Source organism: Platalea leucorodia (assembly GCF_965183815.1).
Source record: "Platalea leucorodia genome assembly, chromosome: 3".
Lineage (NCBI taxonomy): Eukaryota > Metazoa > Chordata > Aves > Pelecaniformes > Threskiornithidae > Platalea > Platalea leucorodia.
The window spans coordinates 76,140,988-76,161,840 of record NC_138825.1 but is presented as its reverse complement, the minus strand read 5'-3'; the positions used below and the strand labels follow the sequence as shown (position 1 = coordinate 76,161,840).

Genomic DNA, 20,853 nt, shown 5'->3' with positions numbered 1-20,853 from the left:
TCTAACATCTCAAAGAACACTTTTTTTTCCCCCAACTTAATATTTAATGTATGAGTAAATTACAATAAATGTTAAATTCATTTCTCTAAATATTAAATTTGTTAGAAATTTGTTCTGACGGTCAGAAACGTACTTCAGACGCATGGGGAAGAGGAGCCCACAGAGAAGAGGCAATGAAGAAGCGGGATGTGACACTAGGAAGTCTCAGGGGGCAACATGTGGCCAGCGGTTAGGACGTTCCCTCCTGCAGTGCAGCACCGACGCCAGTCGTTTTAGGCGATTTGTACCACGCCAGCGTAAGACCAACACCACCCCCCCACTTTGTAAGTACCGCACAAGTCTCACTTGTGACTGCGTCCAAAGATTTCCCCTCGTACGCTCGCCCCTTCGCCCCGCAGACACACACCCCCCTGCCCGCCCGCCGCTACCCTGCCCTTCGCGGGGGCGGGGGGCGCGGAGCGGGCGGCTGCCCCCCGTGTTTGCACAGCTGCCGCCGCTCGCTCGGGGCAGCCCCCGCCGCGCACAAAGCCCCGGCGGCCACGGGCCCTCCGCCCCGGCCCGCACCTGCGGCCCGGCCCCGCGGCCCCCCACCGCCACCGGCCGGGAGAGGGGGGGGCGGCGGCGACGGGACACGACACGACACCTCCGCCCGCGGCAGCGGCTACCGGGCTCCCCCGCGGGGACGCCCGGGGCAGGTACCCTCCTCGCCGGCCGCCGCCGCCCCGCGGCACCGGGGGCCGGCTGGGCCCGGCGCGCTCCCTCGCAGCCGCCGCTGGCAGGTGAGACGCGCCGCAGCGGCGGGAGGGGGGGGCGCGACCCAGCCACAAAGAGCAGGGGCTGCCGCTGCCTCCGCCGCGGGGGGGCCGGCGGCGGGCCCGGCGCCAGCCGGACCCGCGCCGCAGCGGGGCCGTCCCCGCCCGGCCGCCGGCGGCGGCGGGGGGCGGCGGCGGCGGCGACGGGGGTCCCTTACCTGCAGGGGTGGCGCCGAAGACTCTGACGACGGGCACCCGCCTGGTCGGGGCCTCTCGGAAGTGGGACTGGCAGGGGTCCAGGCCGGGCAGCGGGCTGCCCATGTAGTAGTCGGCAGTCACGATCCGCACTGAGAACATGTTGTTCGCCGCCGCCGCCGAGGCACGCACTGAGGGAGGGAGGGAGCGAGCGAGCGAGCGCGGAGCCCGCACGGCTCCCCCCGCCGCAGCGAGCGAGCGAGCGCAGCCCCCCGCCTGCCTCTCCTCGCCCGCCCGCCCGCGCGCGCACACACACACACACTCAGGCGCGCGCCCTCGCACGCGCCTTCTCTGTCTGTCGCTGTTCACTCGCTCTCTCTCTCCCCCCCCTCTCCCCGCCGCCGCCGCCGCCTCCTGCTGCTGCTGCTGCTGCTGCTGCTGCTCCTCCGGGCGCGTGCGCGGCGGCGCGCGCTCGGCCGGGGCGGCCCGCGGGCTCTAGAGCCCGGCCGGCCGCGAGCGCCTGACGGGCAGCGCGGGCCCCTGCCCCCGCGGCAGCACGGACGCCTCGGCGGCGGCGGCGGCTGCCCGGCTGCGGGCTGCAGCTGTTGTTGCCATGATGATGATGTCACGGGCGCAACCACTGGGGGAGCGGGGAGGTGGACGGGCCGTGTGTCGGGGTGGGGTGGGGCGGGGCGGGGCGGGGCGGGGGGGCAGCGAGCGGGGGAGGTGTCGCTCCCCCAGCACACCCACCCGCCCTCCCCTCCGTCTTTCGGGTGGGCGCAGCAGCCGCGGCGCGAGCGTGCGTGGGAGTGGGGGGAATCTCTGCAGTCCTCTTCCTCCCCTCGGTGGCGGAAGGCGGGGGGGGGGGCTCGGCGATTCGGCGATCGGCCGGGCGGGCTGGGGTGAGGCTGCGGAATCCCGAGCCGCGGATGGGACGGGTTGGGTCGGGGCGGGGAAGGGAAGGGAGCGCTGCTGGGACGCGATGGGGTTAAGCTGGGTCGGCCGCCATTTTGGATGCCGAGCCGCCTCGCTGCGGGAAGGTGAGGCTCCGCACGCTGCGGGGAGACGGGGGGCTAAAAAAATAAAAAAAATGGAGGCGGCAGGGAAGGGGGCGAGGAGGGAGACGGGGAAGCCTCCCGCCGCCTTTGCTGGCGGGGCGGCACCGCTCAGGTGGCGCTTCCGCTGCAGCCGGCGCCCCCTTTGGTTGTAACGGTCCCTGCGCGCGGCTGGCGGGGGAGGTGGGGGGCGAGGCCTGTGGAAGGGCGGTGGCGGTTGGTGCCGTTGCCGAGCGCGCGGGTGGCGGCAGGGCGGGGCCGGGCGCGCTGCGGCGGAGCGGCGGGGGCTGGGCCGCGGCCGCGGCCTGTTGGCGGCCTCCCCGCCGACCTTCGGGGCGGCTCAGCCCCGCGTCAGTGGCCTCCTCCTCCTCCTCCTCCTCCCCCTTCTTCGCAGCGTGCTCCAGCACCGCGCTCCTCCCCCCTCGCTCGCCCCACGGCCGCCGCGTTTCTGTCTTCCCCTGCCCGCCCCTCTCTCTGGGGTTGCCCGTTACCTTCCTGCGACCCGGGAATAAAGGTCGGGCTGGGAGCTGCCCGCGCTGGTACCTGGCGGGGGTGAGGGGGCGGCCTCCTGTCGTACCGCAGTACCGAGGCCGCAAGCTCGGGCCCTCTCCGGCTGGGGAGGGGCGCCCCGAGGCTGCGGTCAGGCACCCGGCTTGAGCCCCAGCAGAAGTGGGCGAGACAGCCCCTCCGAGACCTGCGTTAGCGGGGAGGAAGCGAGTCCTGAGAGCTAGGTGCCTCCCTGCCCCCTGTCATTAATTTGGGTAAAATTTATGAGGATATAGGTTTCTCTTACTTGGTCCTTGCGCCTTTAGGAGAGCTTATATTGCGTTTTCCAGCTCTCTCGTGCAGGTTTTCATTTAAAATGATAACAAAAACCTTGAGTTGTGATTCTTGTTCCAGTCTCTTTGTCTCAGAGCTGAGGGCTTGGGGAAAAAAAAAAAAAAACAAACCACCAAATATCGAAAGAGTTGGCAATGTGGAAGATCATCCTTATAAAAAGGCCAAATATTCCTACATATACTTAGAATGATATTGTTACATATGCGTGCAAGACTGGATGATATGAGACAAATGTACAAATCTATAAAATCTGACAAAAGTCCAATATGTAAAACATATGTTTCACATTTTGCTTACATATGTTTTGGTTTTAGATTTGAACAAAAGACAGGTCAGGCAGTTGCTACCCTTCATTTTTTCATTGTAATGAACAGGAAGCTTGCCTGTCTGCTCAAGGGTAACTGGTTTCCTACTCTTTCTTTGTAAGCTGTTTATTTTCTCCAGCTCGCTTCTGTTTTCCTCCTTAAACTCATTTTTATGCAAACAGAAAAAAAAAGTCAAACTACCTAGTTGTCAAGAAATCTTGTCACAGAAGTAAGTAGTTGAAATAGGGTTGGAACCCAAACTATTTTCACTGTGTCTAAAGAATAACTGAGCTACAACTTTAATTTTTTGACAGATATTTACATTTGCAAGGCTAATATTTGGAGAACCTTTGGAACTGCAAGAATATTCGTATGAATACTTAAATTCCACAAAAGCTAATAAATCACTAGGAGGTTACCGGTGAAGCACGTTAACAAATAACGTCTCTAACTCTCGTTATTTGAATACATTTTATGCTGCTGCTTAACTAAATACATTCTCCTCATTTTCCGTAGGACTGGTAGGGGCACTACTCTGTTCTCATGTTACTCCATTCCGTGCTCTGTTGTCTTTCTGTTCACATGATCATCTTAACTTCCTGAGCATTGTTATCTTCCCACCGCTGTTTAATTCACTGATGGCTTAATGTCTTTGAACACCGGCAAATGTCCTCTGGTGCCCCTTCCTGCATGAGTTTAAGATACGACATCTGCAGTCCTCTTCTGTGCTAGGGGATACCAGTCCATTACTATATTCTGTTGTCATATACACAGGCAGCAGGACACGATGTGTGTCTGCACCGCAGCTGGGTTGGTATATAATCCAAGACATTTAAGCTACTGGAGGATTCTGGCTTCTTCTAAATGAGTGTGGTGTGTGAGGTGTAGGTACAAGTTCATATCTGGTAGTCTTGCTGAAGAGAAAGCAATTGCCCAAAATAGAATAGCGTAGATAGCTGGAATAACTAACTTTTCAGAAGCATAAAGAAGGATTCACTAAAGCATGTCATTCAGAGTCTTCTATTTCATTACAAAATTTTAATGTTTATTAAATCAGAGAGAACTGTGCTTTGAATTAGGACGCACTGTTGCAAACAGAAGACAGCAGGACTGAGATGAAACCAGTTGATACCTAACCTAGAGCCAGTTTCCTGCTCGTATGAGGTACTAATTTGATTTCTGAAAACGTTGAACGTTGCCGTCAGAAAAAAAGTTAAGTGACTTTCCTTTTTGATGTAAATAGCTCGATCCAAGTGTTAGTCTTAGAGTCATGCAGACATTTATATGGAACTCACGTGCTTTCTGAGCTGTACCTTTTCCGTTTCCCTTCATTTCTTAGAGTGCACTTCTGCTTTCGTATTCTTCTTGCAGTCAAGTCAATAAGTTAGTCTGCAGGGTCACACCAAGGTAAGAATATATTTTCAGAAAAGATTTGAGTCAGCACTGTCACGGGAGGTCCCCTGCCCTCCTCCTCATGTCAGTGCAAGCATTTGAATAGCTGCATAACAAACTGGATTTGGAAACTGATCCAGGTAAAAGTGATCCAGCTAAAAAAATATGGGTTAGTTTTAACCTAGATCAGGTCCCTGATCTGCCTCATTATGTAGGTGTGTAAAAACCTGTGCTTGCACAGAGAAGGAGGCAGTGCAGGGGCTGAGTTTGAGCAGCAGGAAGAAAAAGAGAACACTTCTTCCAGCAGTCTTGGCTTGTGATAGCTTAAGTTGATCACTGGTTTAAGTTGCTGAAGTCTTAAAGTCAGTTTAACCCCTACAGTAGATGACAGACACAAAGCCCGTTTCTTGATTTCCTACATTTTGGCTTGTGCATCAGGGTTTGCCTTTAGCACTTGTTTTATTTGTTGTTGATCCACACGTGTGTATGCATCTACTATATATAAATCTTCTTGTAGTTTATCCTTTATTACCTGAAAATAATTGCAAAAGGAAACATCATGGTTGGAGAGCACTGCCACCCATTTTCCCTGGTATTGTCAAACTCTGTATGTACTTTCTCTAAGGTTTATCCAGTTTCCTGTTACAAAGCAAGTCACCCCCTTTCTCTGTTCCTCCAGTTGCTAAGCAGCAGCTGTTCTCCCCGTTAGCCAGCCATGTATTTGCATGAAAATAATCAAGCTTGAATACATAACTGCTTCTAATCATGCACAGTTAAACAGCTGTACAATAAAAATTTGAGTATTAATAGTATTAGTTGTCACCATAACTGATGACTGTCTTAAAAGTTAGAATTTCCCTGTAAAATCAATATAGTTTTGCCTTTTTTCTTTCACAAAACGCAGATCAGTTCTTACTTTCTTTCTAATCTTTACTATGTACCTACTTAAAAAAAAAAAAAAACCTCATCACAAAATGGTATCTGCAGTTCACAAAAAATTATAAATGTAAGTATGAGCAGACACATCTATTGACTATATGTGATAGGGGCCAGGGAAAAGCCACATTTTTCAAATATCTAATTATAGTAGCAGAATGCAACAGAACTTGATGATAAAAGTTTAGACTATAACACAAAGGTAAAATTTCGAACAGTGCATCTTAACTTCAAAACTGACTTATGTATCCATGTTTGAGTTCCTATTGATTTCCCAGATGTTCAGTATTTCTGAGGTCTATGGTCTGAAATCTTGGAGTGCTCTCTCAGTCTGGGGATGCCCTGGATTTATCCAAACTATATTTCAGAATGAGGGCTGAGTGTGGCCCATGTATTCTCAGGTGTTGATTTTTCAGGGGACAGAAACATGGTTTCTGCAGGGAGAAAACCTGGGCACACGGATCAGGAGTAACGTGTGGTCGGCCCAGTTGGTATCCTGACCTAGGCAGTCAAACTGTCTACATTACACAGGAAGTTTATTTCCCGGTGTGCCCCACGGGATAAGTGAATGAAAAAAGTCTAAATCTTCAGACTAAAATATTTGGTGCTATGCTGTGTAATTTTGGACTGCCAAACCTGTGCATACTTTGCCACATATAAAAATCCGTAGTCTCATGTTAGGCTCTAAGGCTCCCTAAACACTCAGGGCAAGAACTAGTCCTCTTAGTCCACAAAAGTGAGTACACTGGGTGAGAAGCTGTCCAGAAATGCTGAGAAAGTATAAACTGAATATTCCCCTGCCCAAAGGAGTAAGGCTGAAGTCTTCTCTCAGGATTCTCAGTTTGGAGTCCTAGAGTTAGGTACCTAAGCAAGTACAGCCTTTATCTTACTTGGGAGATAAAAGAACAGAGAAAGGTAGTTTGCTCTTCCAAGTCGACTGGATCTGGGATTTGAAAACAGATCCGCATTTCACATGAGTGCCTTAACAGTAGGTTAATGGATGAACTAATGCACCTATGCAAAATATTAGGAAAGATTGATTTCTGATGGTCTTCCATGTTTTAAGAACGCTTATTAGACTGAACGTCATAGGCAGGGTACACAAGAGGATTCCTCATACGAGAGTCCTGGCAAGCCTTGCTTATGGTCCAGGTAGTTAGGCCCACTTTTGCCAGAATTTGAGGCAACATTGTGCATGCCCATCATACCAGTGGAAAGTCAAGTACTCTCTGGATGTTTCAGATAAAAATCTAAGGACAGCATGTGAACAGCAAGGAATTGAGCCACTTGTAGGATACCAAACTGGCTTAAAGTGCCACTTAGGCTGCTGAATTCATTTGTGCTTTGGAAATAATGCTTAGGATCCTAATTCATGAGAATTATTTTATTTATTTATTTATTTATTTATTTTTTAGTTCTCAGTGAATAGATACAGGCTAGGCAATAGGTTCTGAAGTGTAATGCAGTCAGGTTCTGTCAGAACCAGGGCAGTCACGCTTTTGATCAATGGCTTTACACCAACAATGTCTTGCCATTAGAAACCTGATGGGAAAATTAACCTAGGTCTCGATTATGAAAATATTAGAAGTATCAAAGCAGTCTTTTAGCAAAGACTCTTAATAAACCTATCTGGGCAAGAATGGTGCCATGTGATTGGAAAGTAACAAATGTGTTTGAAGGAGAGCCCAAGGAAGTGTTACGTGCAACTGTTGCAGTATGTGGGACATGGGAAACAAATTAAAACATAGGATAAGCAAAGGCATAGAAGTAAAAAAAAAAAAAAATTGGTGTAGTAAAGGTAGATTTCGTTGGGGTAACTGGCTATTTTTTTTTTTTTTTTATAAAATAATTAATTGTATTGACAAATGAAATAGATTTAATCTGTACTTCATAAATAGATTCAGTATAGTGCCACATGAGAAATTAAGTAGGATGCATAACGTAAAGAATTGCTAATGGGAAATGACAGTGGATTGTGTTGAAAGAAGGACTGTAAAACTGGAAGCTGGCTACAGGTAGAGTCCACTCATTTAATATCTTTAGTGCAGTCCTATTTAGTGTAGAAATAAAAGTTCCTGGTAACCTTAAATTTGGAGGAGAACAGGCATATTATGTAGGAAGAATTGTGTGGTTTGGATTGGAATAATAGAAATGTCATAACATCTTGCATATGAAAAGCAATAATTTACACTTTAAAATGGCTAAGAATTTTCTGCTCTGAACTACAATGTCAGAAATGACAGAAAAAAAGATCTGGGAGTCAGAGTAGTAGGAATCTAGCCCCATGATGGGGTGTAAAAGATAAATACAATCCTAAACTTCATCAGGTGAATTATTTCTATCAAAGCAAGTGATATATCAATGTGATTATACAAGATCTTGGTCATAGCTTATTTGGACTATTTTTTAAGTCATCAAGAGGGATGAATTTAAATTAGAAGAGGTACAGGGTGGGGTTCTAAAAATTATTATAGATATGAAAAGCCTGTTTTATCAAGAAGATAAAAGTCAGTTGGCTTCATCTAGAAAAACAAATAATATAAGAATTAATAAGAATATAAGTGAACTTTGTAAGGATATCCATAACTTTGGAGTAAGCAAGAAGAAAAAATATTTAAGCCAAAGAACAGTGTTGATGTAGAATGATTAGATATAAACTGGAAGTTAACTGACTATGAAAGAAGATCTCTAACCAATGGAGGAATGAATTTCTTCTCTCAGTGAAAGTAGCACGGCAGAGCATTTGAGCAAGTTTTAATATGGAGGTTGATGAGATTATGAAAAGGGTTATATGATGTTTGCTGGTTATCACATGTGACTGCACCTGATGATCAACATTCTAGAAGAACTGCATGTAGTTCACCAAACATTTCAATAGCGGGTTCCTCTAATTGATGCAGACAATTTAGCCTTTAGGATAAATGAGTTTTCATCATCATACAAAATACATTGTATACCATGGATATGGTATAGCTTTCTGTTTCAGAAAACCTTGACTGTAACACAAAATGCAACCCTGTTACAACACGTGTCATGTCCTTATGTATATGTTCATATCTGTAAATGAGTTGTGTACACAAATTCGCATACGTAATGTTTATATGAAAATGCAAAGCCACCTCTGACCATTTTTGTTTCCTGGGTTGTATTTGCATTTAGCAACTTATATTTCAAACAGAAGTTTTGTTTGAAAGTTATTAAATTTTTTGCTTGTTTTGAAAGTAACAATTTTTTTTTTTCCAACATTTTCAGGTCTTGCCGTTGCGTCATATCAGAAAAACCTGCCAGTGAATGCGTGTACAGGAAAACGCATAAGTATTCAAGAAAATTATATAAACTGAAATGAAAAAATGAATAAAGAATTACACGTGTAACAATGTAGAACTATATGACTTTTTTAAAAAAATTGAGAAAGTGTATTTAATTGAGAAGCAGCTTATGCGTAATGTAAGAAAATGGTCAGTAAACTTAATTTTAATTCTAAAGATGAGATTCCTGATCTGTTCTGTTCTGACAGAATTCTACATGTCATCCTGTACATGGGATTGAGGCTCCCTCCCGTGCTTGGAGAATGACCTATTGTCAAGAGCAAAATATTTATATGATTGCATAAGGAATTAAGTTTAGTATAGCAAGAACACACGCATTGTTGGGGAACAGTTAACAGTATAGTAATAAGTGAAGTTTGGTGATTGGATGTATGACAATGAGAATTTTGATGAAATTTGATTAAGATGAACTGATTAAATCTTAGGTAATTGAGGAATAGCACTAGAGCTGTTTTTATGAGTGGCATTGCTGAATCAGCATAATTAAAAAACTTGCTATCTAATGCTTGGGTCTAATGACTATAAAAGTTGGGTATGGACTTAAAAGGGAAAATTGTGTGTAATGGCATATAACATTTGAACATTAATACTGTTTGTGGGAATGGTATGTTCAACAGTGAGAGTTACTGGCAAGTAGTGGACTATAAAGGGAAAAATGTTTGAGCATTTGAATAGCTTTTGTTGTAAAAATAAAAGTCATTGGTTTATTTTTACAACAGAGCTGCCAGTTGAGGCTGCATTTGGTTGATCCTTCCGTCGTCTTCCCAGGAGAAAGCATATGTGACTGGGTGGGGTTTATTAACTTTAAAAGTGTATTATTTAGTTTATATGTACACATATCTACATGTAATTTATATGTACACATATCTACATGTGTACATATCCCTACCAAACTCTGAAATTTTTATTCCATACAACGCAGCTCAGGGAAATGGTTGTAAGAATTGTTTTTAAACAGGCAAGTGAAACATAATTTTTCATATTCTAGTTCTGATAAATAGCTGAAGCATTTAGTTGAAACTCTCCATTGAGAAATATGTCTGGTGTGAAGAGAGTTAGCCCAAATGGTTCAAATAGTAAGTAATTAAAAAGATTTCATAATGGAAAATCTTCAAGTACTGTAACTGCCAGAAGCCCTGTCAGTCTCCTATAACTTATGTAGCCAAATACACATGAACGTGTGGTTATTATTTGAATTTTTGTTGTTTTAAAATGTGAAATGTGTTTTTGTGAATGAATCACAGAAAAGGGGCTGGATGGTAAGTGGTGAAATCCATTTAATTTTAGATGCTATATTTTTTTCTGCCATGTAGTCTGACTTATGGGAGGCATTCCTCATTCATGCATCAGACAAAGTGAAAGAAGCCTCAGTCCAATATGCAGATTACAAACAGCCATCTGTTATCCAAAAAGAGAGAGGAGTGTCGCCATAAGAGTAAACTTAAAACGTTTTAAGATTAGATTAGAGGTGGCAGAGCTCCATTAAATGCTTTGTCCATCTCTGTCAGTATCGATCCCTGTAATATATGAATGTTGCAGTTTCAGATGCCTACTGTTTTTTTCTATTAGGACAATTACCTGTAGTTTAGAACTCAGTATATGTTTCCTGTGTTGTCTAAATCTTTCTGTTCCTAATTAATTATGTATATATAACCTTTTATCACCTCAAATAATTATTTTTCCTTCTTGGGGTTTGTTCCTTTGAAATAATTTTCCAGAAGAAACTGAATGTTAAGAAAAAAACATTTTGAACTTCTTACTTGCTTACCTTGAGCAAGTAAGGTAACACCTGTTTAGGTGTGTAACATTTCCTTTTGAGTCTTTCCAGCTCCCAAAGAATTTCTGTTATTTTTATGTGAATTCCATCCAATTTGCAGAGATCTTCCTCATAATATGCCTAGAACTCATTGGTAAATTCCAGGCATGGTTGTAAAGAGCGTGGATGAAGAATTTATGGTTTATGTCCGGATGGAGTTTTTTACTTTGTTTCAGGCAACCATATGACCTCCATGTGTAGGGCAGAATTAATTACTTGAGGGTATCAATGTTTGGTCCACCAAGAGGCTTGAAGGACTTTGTTGGTTGTCCACAAATAAAATGTTCTACAGTCTGCTGTACAGCTATATATAGAGAAACGGTTACCTTCCTGATCCAGGATTCGGTGCTTCCAAGTATGCAAGTCAAATCTAAATTAGTCTCTCTGTTGGTACTCTGTTACAAATCTGTTTGTAGTTTCTGCTTGCTTGTTATCCTTAGATCTTTTACAAATATTATGCCTTTGGGGTATTTCTATCCTATTGAATATATTCCAGAATCTGTTCCAGGATATTTCTCTTAGTCTTTTCCATAGCAGTAGCTTGCTTTTTCTTGTACTCAATTTCATTTTACTGTTTTCTGACTGCATTTTAGCCACACTAAGTTACTTTGAGATATCTCAGTGTCCTCAAAGTTGTCCACATTGTGGCCTCTTGGGGATTAATGAAGATGTCAAATAAAACAAGGCCTCACAACAGTTCCTGTGGCACCACACGTATAGATAGGTTGCTACTTGTCCTTTATCCTGAGATTCTTTTATTTGCTGTCAGTTTTCACAGTTTTATCTTGAGCCCTGCAATATTCACTGTTTTCCTGAAGCTTCAGAATTTTCACACAGTCCTTGTCTTTGTACCTCTCATTCAGCATTGTAATCTATCCAACACATTCTGAGTGATTTTTGAGGTTTCATGAGAGTACCAAATGCTTTCCCAAAATTGAGTTACATAATATCTAAAGATACCAGGGAACTGTTTACTAGGTATATGATATTTAGCCAGAAATTGGTAAAATTTTATTTTAGTGTAATATCTATCAGTTAAACATGGTTGCACTTCTTACTCTTTCCAAAATCAAAGCACACCTACATTTAAAGATGGAAATACTGCTATTTATGCTAATTAATAATACTGTATTTGTGTAAATTCACTTTACAGACTCTCAAGGCAGTGCACAAAGTAGATGTTACCAGGCATATGCACATGGAAAAAAAGGCAATGCAAACAGTAGTATACGGGTAATCCCCAAAAGAGATCACTGGAGATGAAGTTCATTCAGAATATGGTCTTCCTAGATATATATTCCCTTTGTAAATACTTCTCTGTGTGCTTGAGATACTATCATCACCTACCAGTTCTAGTAGTATCTACTGAAGGATGACACTGAAAATGCAGGCCCCATCAGCACACAGGTCTACCTCAATAATTTTGGAGTCTCGCAAATAAAATTAATCTTCTTACCAGTATATTGATCATTTTATATCTCAAAGCATGAGATAGGTACCATTGGAGATACAAACTTGGGAAGAAAACAAATTTATAGAGTAGATCTGCTAATCTAATATGATATGTTAATTGAAGTTAGGAGAGATTGTAAGGAAAGACACCATGATTCTGTTTCCGGATCCTTGGGAGGAAAATTTTATGTGTTGCTTATGGAGTCCTAGTCAAGTACAGAAATTGGATAAATTCTTTCTGGAAACTGTGCAGTTAAGTGCCTGAGACTGGATTCTGTTATAATACAGTGCGTTTCCTGATGTGTCCTGAGTAATCTTGCAGCTGCTTTAGTTAGAAAATCAGTGATACTCGCTTTCCTCCAAAAGCAGGAACTTGGTGGCTTGGCTAATAAGATTAAACAACACTGCCCCCAATCTGTAAAGTATTAAGTACTATGCCATATTGCAGTCTCCCCACCCACTGCACCTCCACCTTCCTCTTCCTATGCTACTTTGTAAGCTATTTTGTGAAGACAGTATTTTGTGTAGCTGTTTTTCTGAGGACAGGAGTTAAGCTTTTGACCTATTTAATTTTTTTTTCTCTAATAATTAAGTAAGTGGTGTGTTTGCATTAGGACAATGCTTTTTTCAAAGAAAATGATTCTTGAGTGAAAGTACTAATACGCAGGGAAAAATAGGAAATGATTATGCTGTAAAAATAACTTTGAAAGAGTCTCAGATTGTTCAGAGAGGGAAGAGAGCCTTCCAAGAAGTGATCACATTCTCACACTCGGCTTTAAACACATTCTTTATCTTTAAAAGGAAACAGAAGAGAATCAGTCAGTAAATCAAATGTAGTTGTGGGCTTGTCTGCAAAACCATATCGTTCTGAAATAAGGCGTTAGGACTGGACGTTTAAAACAAGAATTGTCAGTGCCAAGACCTCTTGTGCTTTGAGAAAAGTGGGTATGTCTTTCATTACACAATACCTTTCCTGCATCCCCTGATTGTTTTTCTTCATCATTTTCTAAAGATAGCAGTTATTGTGGCTGTTCTGGTGAATCTTTAGGTATACTTTAAAAACCAGACTATATTTTTGTACTTTAATAAATAAGCTTTTAAAATCACTGTAAGTTTTTATATATTTATTTATTTATTTATTTAAAGGAAATTGAATTTCTTACCAAAAAACCTCCACCTTTTCTTAGTTGTTGTTGGAGAAAAAAAATACGTGTTTAAAGACCACATGTTCTAGCTGGAACTTTTTAAACCTGTTTTGTGATAAAGATTTCACTACCAGTAACCTGAGTTTCTCTCTATTGCTCCAGCATGAGATTACTAGTCAGTTCCCTAATTTCTTCTTTTCCTGACTGACACAGAATTGCTTTTTGCCTGCAGTGCTTCAGAAATTGCTTATTTTAAACAAAAGAAATCAACAACATCCATGGTTTTTCAAGCTTATCCAGAGTAACTTTATCTTTTATCACACCTTTAGATGTGCCAAATTGCCAAATTCAGAACAAGATTTTTAGGGGTATTCAGTTCCACTGATTGATTGATTTCTTTTCTAAGTGCTTCAAATACATTAGTTAACTTTTCATAATATCCAAATAAATGAGTAATAAGGGCACTTGCTGAAGAGTCCTTAGTCCCTGCACTCAGTACAATGTATGCAAGCTTTATAGTTACTGTTTAATGAAAAAACATAAGCAAGCCTAGGAGATTAAAGCTTCCTTATTCTTTTGGGCCTTTAAGTCTTCTATTCCTCAGCACTGATTGGCAAAAACCCAAGCTGAAGATAAGAGATGCTTCACATGCAACCACCTGCTGATAGGGGCACTCTCCTAGGAGACAGGAGAACCTGCTTTGGTGTCATTCAAGCAACAGAAGGCCCAGAATCCAATCTCCTATTTCCTCTTCAGCTGCTATTCAGTAATGCAGTGTCCTAACCACTCTGCTGCTGCCTAAGAGTATGCAACAAAGGTATGTGTCCCAAAGGAGGGGGAGATATCCTTAACCTCTGCCAAGACTTAGTTCTAGAAAAGCTCTTAGACAGCAGATGTAAATTTGTGCCTGATGACTGACCTAAATTTCACGAAGGAGAGAGACAGACTAAACAGCAATAAATGGCCTTCTGTAACCTGCTGTCTGAGCTTCCATAAGTATGTCTCTGATTAAAACTATTAAGAATGCAGGAGTTCTGGTGCATTTCTGTTGCTAGGTGCTGCTGTTGCAGGACTAAACTCTCTGGCTCCGTACATTCACTCATCGTCGTTGGTCGGGTGGACTGCTGCTTAGTAAGAATAGCAGTGTTCTGTACGCCATTCGCATGGGCATAGATGGCTACATGAAGGACAAAGTTCTGAAGAATTAGGTCAGTAGGTTTTATATCTAATTTGGCCTCTAATCCTACAAACCACTTATGGTTTTGCATTATTATATGTTCATTGTGTCTTAAATGGAACTATTCATTTGAGTGAAGTTATGGGTGTAATTGCATGCAGGATCAGATCTGGGCAATCACATTTTAGCTTATTAGTTGCCGGCTGGAGTTAAACCATGACAATACTGTAGCACTGTTACAAATCAGATATCTCTTATGTTACCCCTTGCCCAGTCAGGGTGAAGGGGTATCTGAAGCTGAATCTGTGTAATGGCTTGCACTCCATTTCCATGCCTATCCAAACCAAGCACTTCTACAAAGGCACGTCATAGAGAGTATTTTAACTGTTGAGTTAAGAGAGTCATAAGGCATAGATTTTCAATGCAGAAGGTCATGAGGCTGCAGTTTCACTGGGTTATGTGCTGTATTTGCATAGACAGATATTCAGACAGTTAATGGTAGTGCAGAATGCTTTAATGATTTTCATTTGCATCAAGCTGTTCTCACCTCTTAGGAACATAATGGATAAATAAAAGAGGCCTTTTGTTTGCTCTTCATGAAAGTTACCAGTGATTAAGTGGTGCTGAGGGAACAGACTCATTCTCTCATTTAAAAAAAAAAAAAAAAACCAAAAACCAACAACAAAACTGTCTGTCAAAGCTGACTTCAAAGTGACCTACTTCATTTTGATTTAAAATGGCACTCGAGTAATTTTATTTTAATGTTATGCACATTTCCTAACTCAAAACACAGAACTGATTACTCCTAACCAAAAATACAGAAATAGTTATTACATCAGACACAAAATACTCATCATTTGTTAGGGTACTCTTTATAGTGTTGAATTACAAACAAAGCTGTATACACTTAGATCAGTATTTCTTCCAAATGGATTCAGCAGTCACTTCTATTATTAAAAATTATGTCCAGAATGTAGTTGTGGGCAAATTGATACTTTTCGCACTATACTATGATGTTTCATAAGAAAGTCCTTGCCAGGGGCTTGCTAGAGAAAATCTTGTCATGATTCCTTAAGGTGTTTCCTCTAAGTTTTATTCTTAGATATAGAGTCTCCCTGTGGAAGATTTCTCCAAGCCTTCTTTGAACACGGCATATTCTCATAAAGGTAGAGGACTTCCACACGTCTTGGCCCCTTGGAGCTCAGCATCAGCTTCTTGGGCTCCTCTGCCATGCATCAGCTCAAAAGCCCCATCTTGAAAAGGGCTCAAAGGAAGTTAGCATAGTCTCTGGCTATGTTACATTTTTAGTCATTTTCTGAAGGATTTCATGTGCAGTTCAGTCTCTTTCAGTGTAATCTTGAAAAAAATCTGAGTGGCCTTCACGGCTCTTTGAGAATAAAGCTCTGTTTTAAATGCCTTTGTGTCACAACGGTCATGCTTAAATTTTTGCTCCTAATTTATAGGCACACATGTTATGATTCCATTGCCCTGATTTAAGCATTGGCACCTCGGTGCCAGTATTTTTTTATTATATTTTTCTAAATGTGTTGAGAGTTTCAACTTTTATGTGTTACGTTGAGAAGCACAGCCAAGACACTCCATATGCCAAATACCCAAATTTCCGTAGTCTCCATTTAGGGTACAAGGGTTACACTGTTCCTGATAGCAGCTGGGATGAACAGGCTTTCAAGTGCTTGGGTCTTTTGTTTTCAGTTAATAACTTCCAGTCCTTTCAGTTTCTAACCTCCTGCCTTTGAGATAATGATCTTGAGTACTTCTTGTGGCATTCAACTTCTCTCTCTCAAGCCTGTGTCATTTAAATCAAGATACAGAACCTGACTTCATGTATTTGGAATACCCTCCATTTTCACAGAATTAATAGGATATTTGGGGAACACAGAATATGCAAATTCAGACCTGCTGAATGCATAATTTTTATGGCCCTTCTGTTTTGTATTGGCTTTGTAATTTGTCCAGTGTTTGACTGAGGGCTAATTAAATTACTAAATTTACAATGAGAATATATTAGTCCATCCTTCCCTTCACTGATTTTAATTCTTTACTCCTCCAGTTAATTTTCTTTTAAATCTGCCTTTGTGTTCTCAGTGTGGCATAAAAGGACTAGTCAATGGCCTGAATACAGGGGCAGTTGGGGGAAATTTCTGTCTGCAATCAATCTCCCCACTGCAGGAGGAGTGCTGGATATCCTTACATGTACAATAAAGATGGCTGAATTCAGTGATCACTGCCTGACCAGCATAACAATTCCTTAGCGATTTATGGCAGGTTGGGAGAGCAAGGGTTTAAGGTTACATCTAAGAAGAGATCTGTGCATGTGAGGATATGACTCTTTGTCTTGGGTTAGGAATAAAAGACCTATTTGGAGGTATGTGTAATTTCAATCTATAGTAAGATGCAAAGTGTCTTCACACATGGAAATAAGATCCCTTACTGACGGTGTGTTTCAGTACCTGTATTATCAGTGTAAGTTTTTTACATTTTGTGTGTTTACAGTCTCTCAATGGCCTTGATCATCTTAATCTAGGTTTTTAGTCACACACTTATGTGCAACATTTGGAAATATAGCTTACTAAGTATATGACTAAGGAGATATTCCAGAAATCCTAGAAGTGAAGGTGAAGCGTTGTAGCCGATTCTGACAGAATTACAGCAAGTCCTTGCTGTAGTAGGAAAACTTTGTTCAAAACCAAAAATGTTCTTATGGTTTTAATTGAGTGGCAGAAAATTACTTCTGTGTGGTCATCCCTGCTAAGAGATTCTTTAAAACCAACATTTTCCATTTTTCCTTGTTTATTTCTTTTTTGGCTAGTAGTTGCCTCCATGAATGGGATTTATAAACTATGAATCTAAGGAGGATAAAATGTTTTCTGGAGAATTTGATCCAGATGTATATTACTGTTGCAATAAATATCTTTTAAGTATTTAGGGTCAAGAAGGTTTTTTGGGGGCTCGGGGGGGGGGGGGGGTTGTGGGTTTTTTTTTAAATATCCTGGTTAACTTATAAGCAGCCAAATTCTTGCTGTGTAAGACTCCAGGAAAGTCAGTAGTATTTCAGCAGGGATTCATGTGGCCCTTGGGTTTTGGACCGTATCGTATTGCAAGCTCCTAAAATAAAACTGTTTGGAAAGCTACAGGCTTCCCATCTTTTTGTCTGGAAAAGTTACAAAATGGAACAGGCAGGCTTTTCACTGAGCTGCTGAGAATGCAGTTCTGGCTATGCAATCAGGACTAAATAAGGAGCAAGATCTGCACTAAAAATAGAAATGGAGGCTGATCCAACTGCAGCGTGAGTTATAATCCTCGCACGGCAAAGGGCTGGTAGGTTCAACTGAGGACACTCAGTTACAGAGAATCAAATAAACTTTATCCTGCTCCTAAAAAGCCATCATACTCTAGCTGCTCTAACCAGATTTTTACCAGTCAGCAGAACTATTAATCATTTCTGCAAATTGTTTAACATTATTTCAGATTCAGATTTTTTTTTTTAAGGGAGAGGATTATATTTGCTACATGGTAAGAGGCAAATGTGGGTTGGGTTTATGTAACTGTGTTTGAAGAACACGGGGGAAAATAACAGAGAGAGATTTATTGTACTTTCCTCACGGCTGGATACATACATTCTTATCACTTCTTTGAGTGTTAAGCTGATGTGCCTGCTGATACTACGTGACTCCAAGCGGGCACACTGAGCTGATTTGGGTATCTGGCCAGGCCTGGTTCCTTGTCACGGACTGTGCAGTTCATAGTGTGTGCTTCAAGGGAAGTTACTCTGCTTGTTTCAAGAACAAAGTACAGAACAGTGTAGGTCATTCCTGCCCCCTCCCCTCCCCTTTGTTGGTAAAATAATTCAGAAAATGTTTGTCTGCTATTTGTGTATTTCCTTTCAACTACCACATGCCTCATAAGCTTAAGCCAAAACTTGCCCAGGGAGTTCAAATATATCCTTTGATACAGAATAGATTATTATTGCTTATTTATTGTTAGGAATATTTGGCTATTAAATATTTGGATTACGTGAGCACAGCCAGCTACAGCTATGTTCTGCTTGCTTGTTTTGCCTGTGCCTCTATCTCTTCAGGCAGTGATACAGCAAGCATGAAAAAATTTTGTTACTCCGGTCTTAAAAATGTAAGTCTGTAACAGACTTCGGTAATTCATCATATAATTTCAATTTCTTTAGATATTATTACATATGAAAATTAACAAAATTAGTAGACACCAAATCAATCTCTTCTACTACCTAAATGTTAAAAATATTTTTATTAATTTTTAGTTTTCAATGAGCTGCAGAATTTGTTACTGAAAATGCACACTGTTCATGTACCTCTTGCCTGTTAATCACAGGAGTAGCTCAGTCAAATTGGAAGACAGGCAGTGGAGGAGAAACATTGGGGTCGTTTGACACATGGGGAAGCTTAGACAGCAGTGGGAGTACGTGGAAGAAGACCAGAAGGCAGAGATCATCAAACTTGCACAAGCCAAGAACAAGGCAAATAAAATATACGGTGTCAGTGAGTCACAAATCAATTGTTTGGTTGCGTTTTCCTTCCTTATCTCCCTCCCCACCATAATGTGAACTAAATATTCCCTGGTTCCAGACTCCTATCCCAGCCCCTCTATCTCCTCTCTTCCATGTCCCATACTGAGTGTGCAGCTTAGCAGAAGCTGCGAGCAGCTGCCTCGTAGAAAGGCAGTCTTATTGATGAGGAGGCAGCAGCCTCCATCTCCAGCTGAGTTCAGAGGCCTTTTGGTTTGTTTTGGTTTTGTTGTATTCTCATTACTTGTGCTTGTATTTGAAGATCTGTGTTTTCTGGGGAAAAAAGTAGTGCACGCAGTCCAGGAGGCATAGAGAAGGGATGGTGATCGATAATCACCGTGAGTGCTGAACGGTGAAATATGTGTATCACTATGTTTTGGTCACGTTCAAAACTTATACTGATTAATTATTTCATTTACCAACTTAAGCTAAATCTTTGTAAGATTATATAGGGCTTTGCATTAGTTTAACTGTGGGCTACACTTACCGAGTGTTTGTGTACCGTTAGCTATTTGGAACAAATCATTTGGTGTGATAAAAGCAACATAAGCCTGCAGTGCAGATACAGTAATTTTAGTGAATTTATTAAAATAAGCGAAATACTTGTATCAGCTTAATGATTACACTTAAAAAAATCACACCCAATCCAACAAAGAATTGTTGAAATTATATATGGAAAGAGAAAAATCATTTTAATAACATATTTTAGGTAACCGAAGGTTGTACAAAGAGGAGATGGAGATGGCATTACTTGAACTCACAGTTTCAGCCCAGATAGAGGCTTACATGAACGTCATATCAGGTTACAATGAGTCTGGTTCTAGATTAGAAAACAGTGGTGGTGAACTACGCAGTATAACTGAAATGTTAAGAGACAACGCCAAAACTGAATATGAACGGGCGTGCAATTCTACTTTAGCTGCCTTTTCACTATTAATTTTGAATGTAATGAAAACGTGTAATAATTCTGTGGGTCCTTACACATGTAGAATGAATGAATTCAAATTAAGAATTTTTTCTTAAAGAGGATGTGTTTGTTTTTTGTCAGAGCCCTTTCAAAGTACAAGGGGAGGTCACAGCTGTTCTTTTCATTCACGTGTAGTCTAATAAAACAAACAACATATGTATGGGGCATAAGAGTTTAGCACTCAGAACATCGGGATTTGTATACGACTTTGAAAACTGTAAATAACAAATTATGCTTAACCTTTATCCTACCACCCATCAACCTGATTTGTTAGTAAAGATTTGTGTTGGAATTGAGGTTTTCATGTGTTATATTGTTCAGAAAAATAAAACTTCTGTCACCAAATGCAAGATAGCAAGATCCACATTTACATTCTCAGCCTTAATTCCAATTGTCATAAGTCTTTTAGATTTACATAATTGCTGCATTTGCATAATCACTTAAGACCTTGATCTGTACTCCAGTGAAAGCAGACCTGAAACCTTGCTGAAAATCACACTTACCCACATTTTATACTGCAAGCGTACAGGACTGACCTCAGATATGGGTGTATCACCTTTTCTTTAGAGCATGTTGGCATCTGGGTACCTGAGTGAGTTTGGTGGGTTAGTACACTAGCATGCTCGTGCTCACAAGCAGTCTGCTGGTGGTCCTTGCTACCATAAGTAACAAGTTAACATACATAAGTAACTATTGCTCTCCCCAGTAACAAGCGATAGGACGAGAGGAAACGGCCTCAAGCTGCGCCAGGGGAGGTTTAGGTTGGATATTAGGAAAAACTTCTTCACCAAAAGGGTCGTCAGGCATTGGAACAGGCTGCCCAGGGAAGTGGTTGAGTCCCCATCCCTGGAGGTATTTAAAAGACGGGCAGACGTGGTGCTCGAGGACATGGTTTAGTGATGGACTTGGCAGTGATAGGTTAACGGCTGGACTC

The 20,853-nt window shown here is 42.0% G+C and overlaps 1 protein-coding gene across 2 annotated transcripts in view; it reads right to left on the bottom strand.

Annotated features, from left to right (window-relative positions):
* REV3L (REV3 like, DNA directed polymerase zeta catalytic subunit) overlaps positions 1-1,420 on the bottom strand; it is a 129,493-nt gene extending 128,073 nt beyond the window's left edge. For both annotated transcript variants that reach the window (XM_082306518.1, XM_082306519.1), the window contains exon 1: positions 971-1,420. In XM_082306518.1, coding sequence (XP_082162644.1) covers positions 971-1,109 — 139 coding nt within the window. In that variant the 5' untranslated portion in view covers positions 1,110-1,420. The remainder of the gene's footprint in view (positions 1-970) is intronic.
* Positions 1,421-20,853: the final 19,433 nt, after the last annotated feature.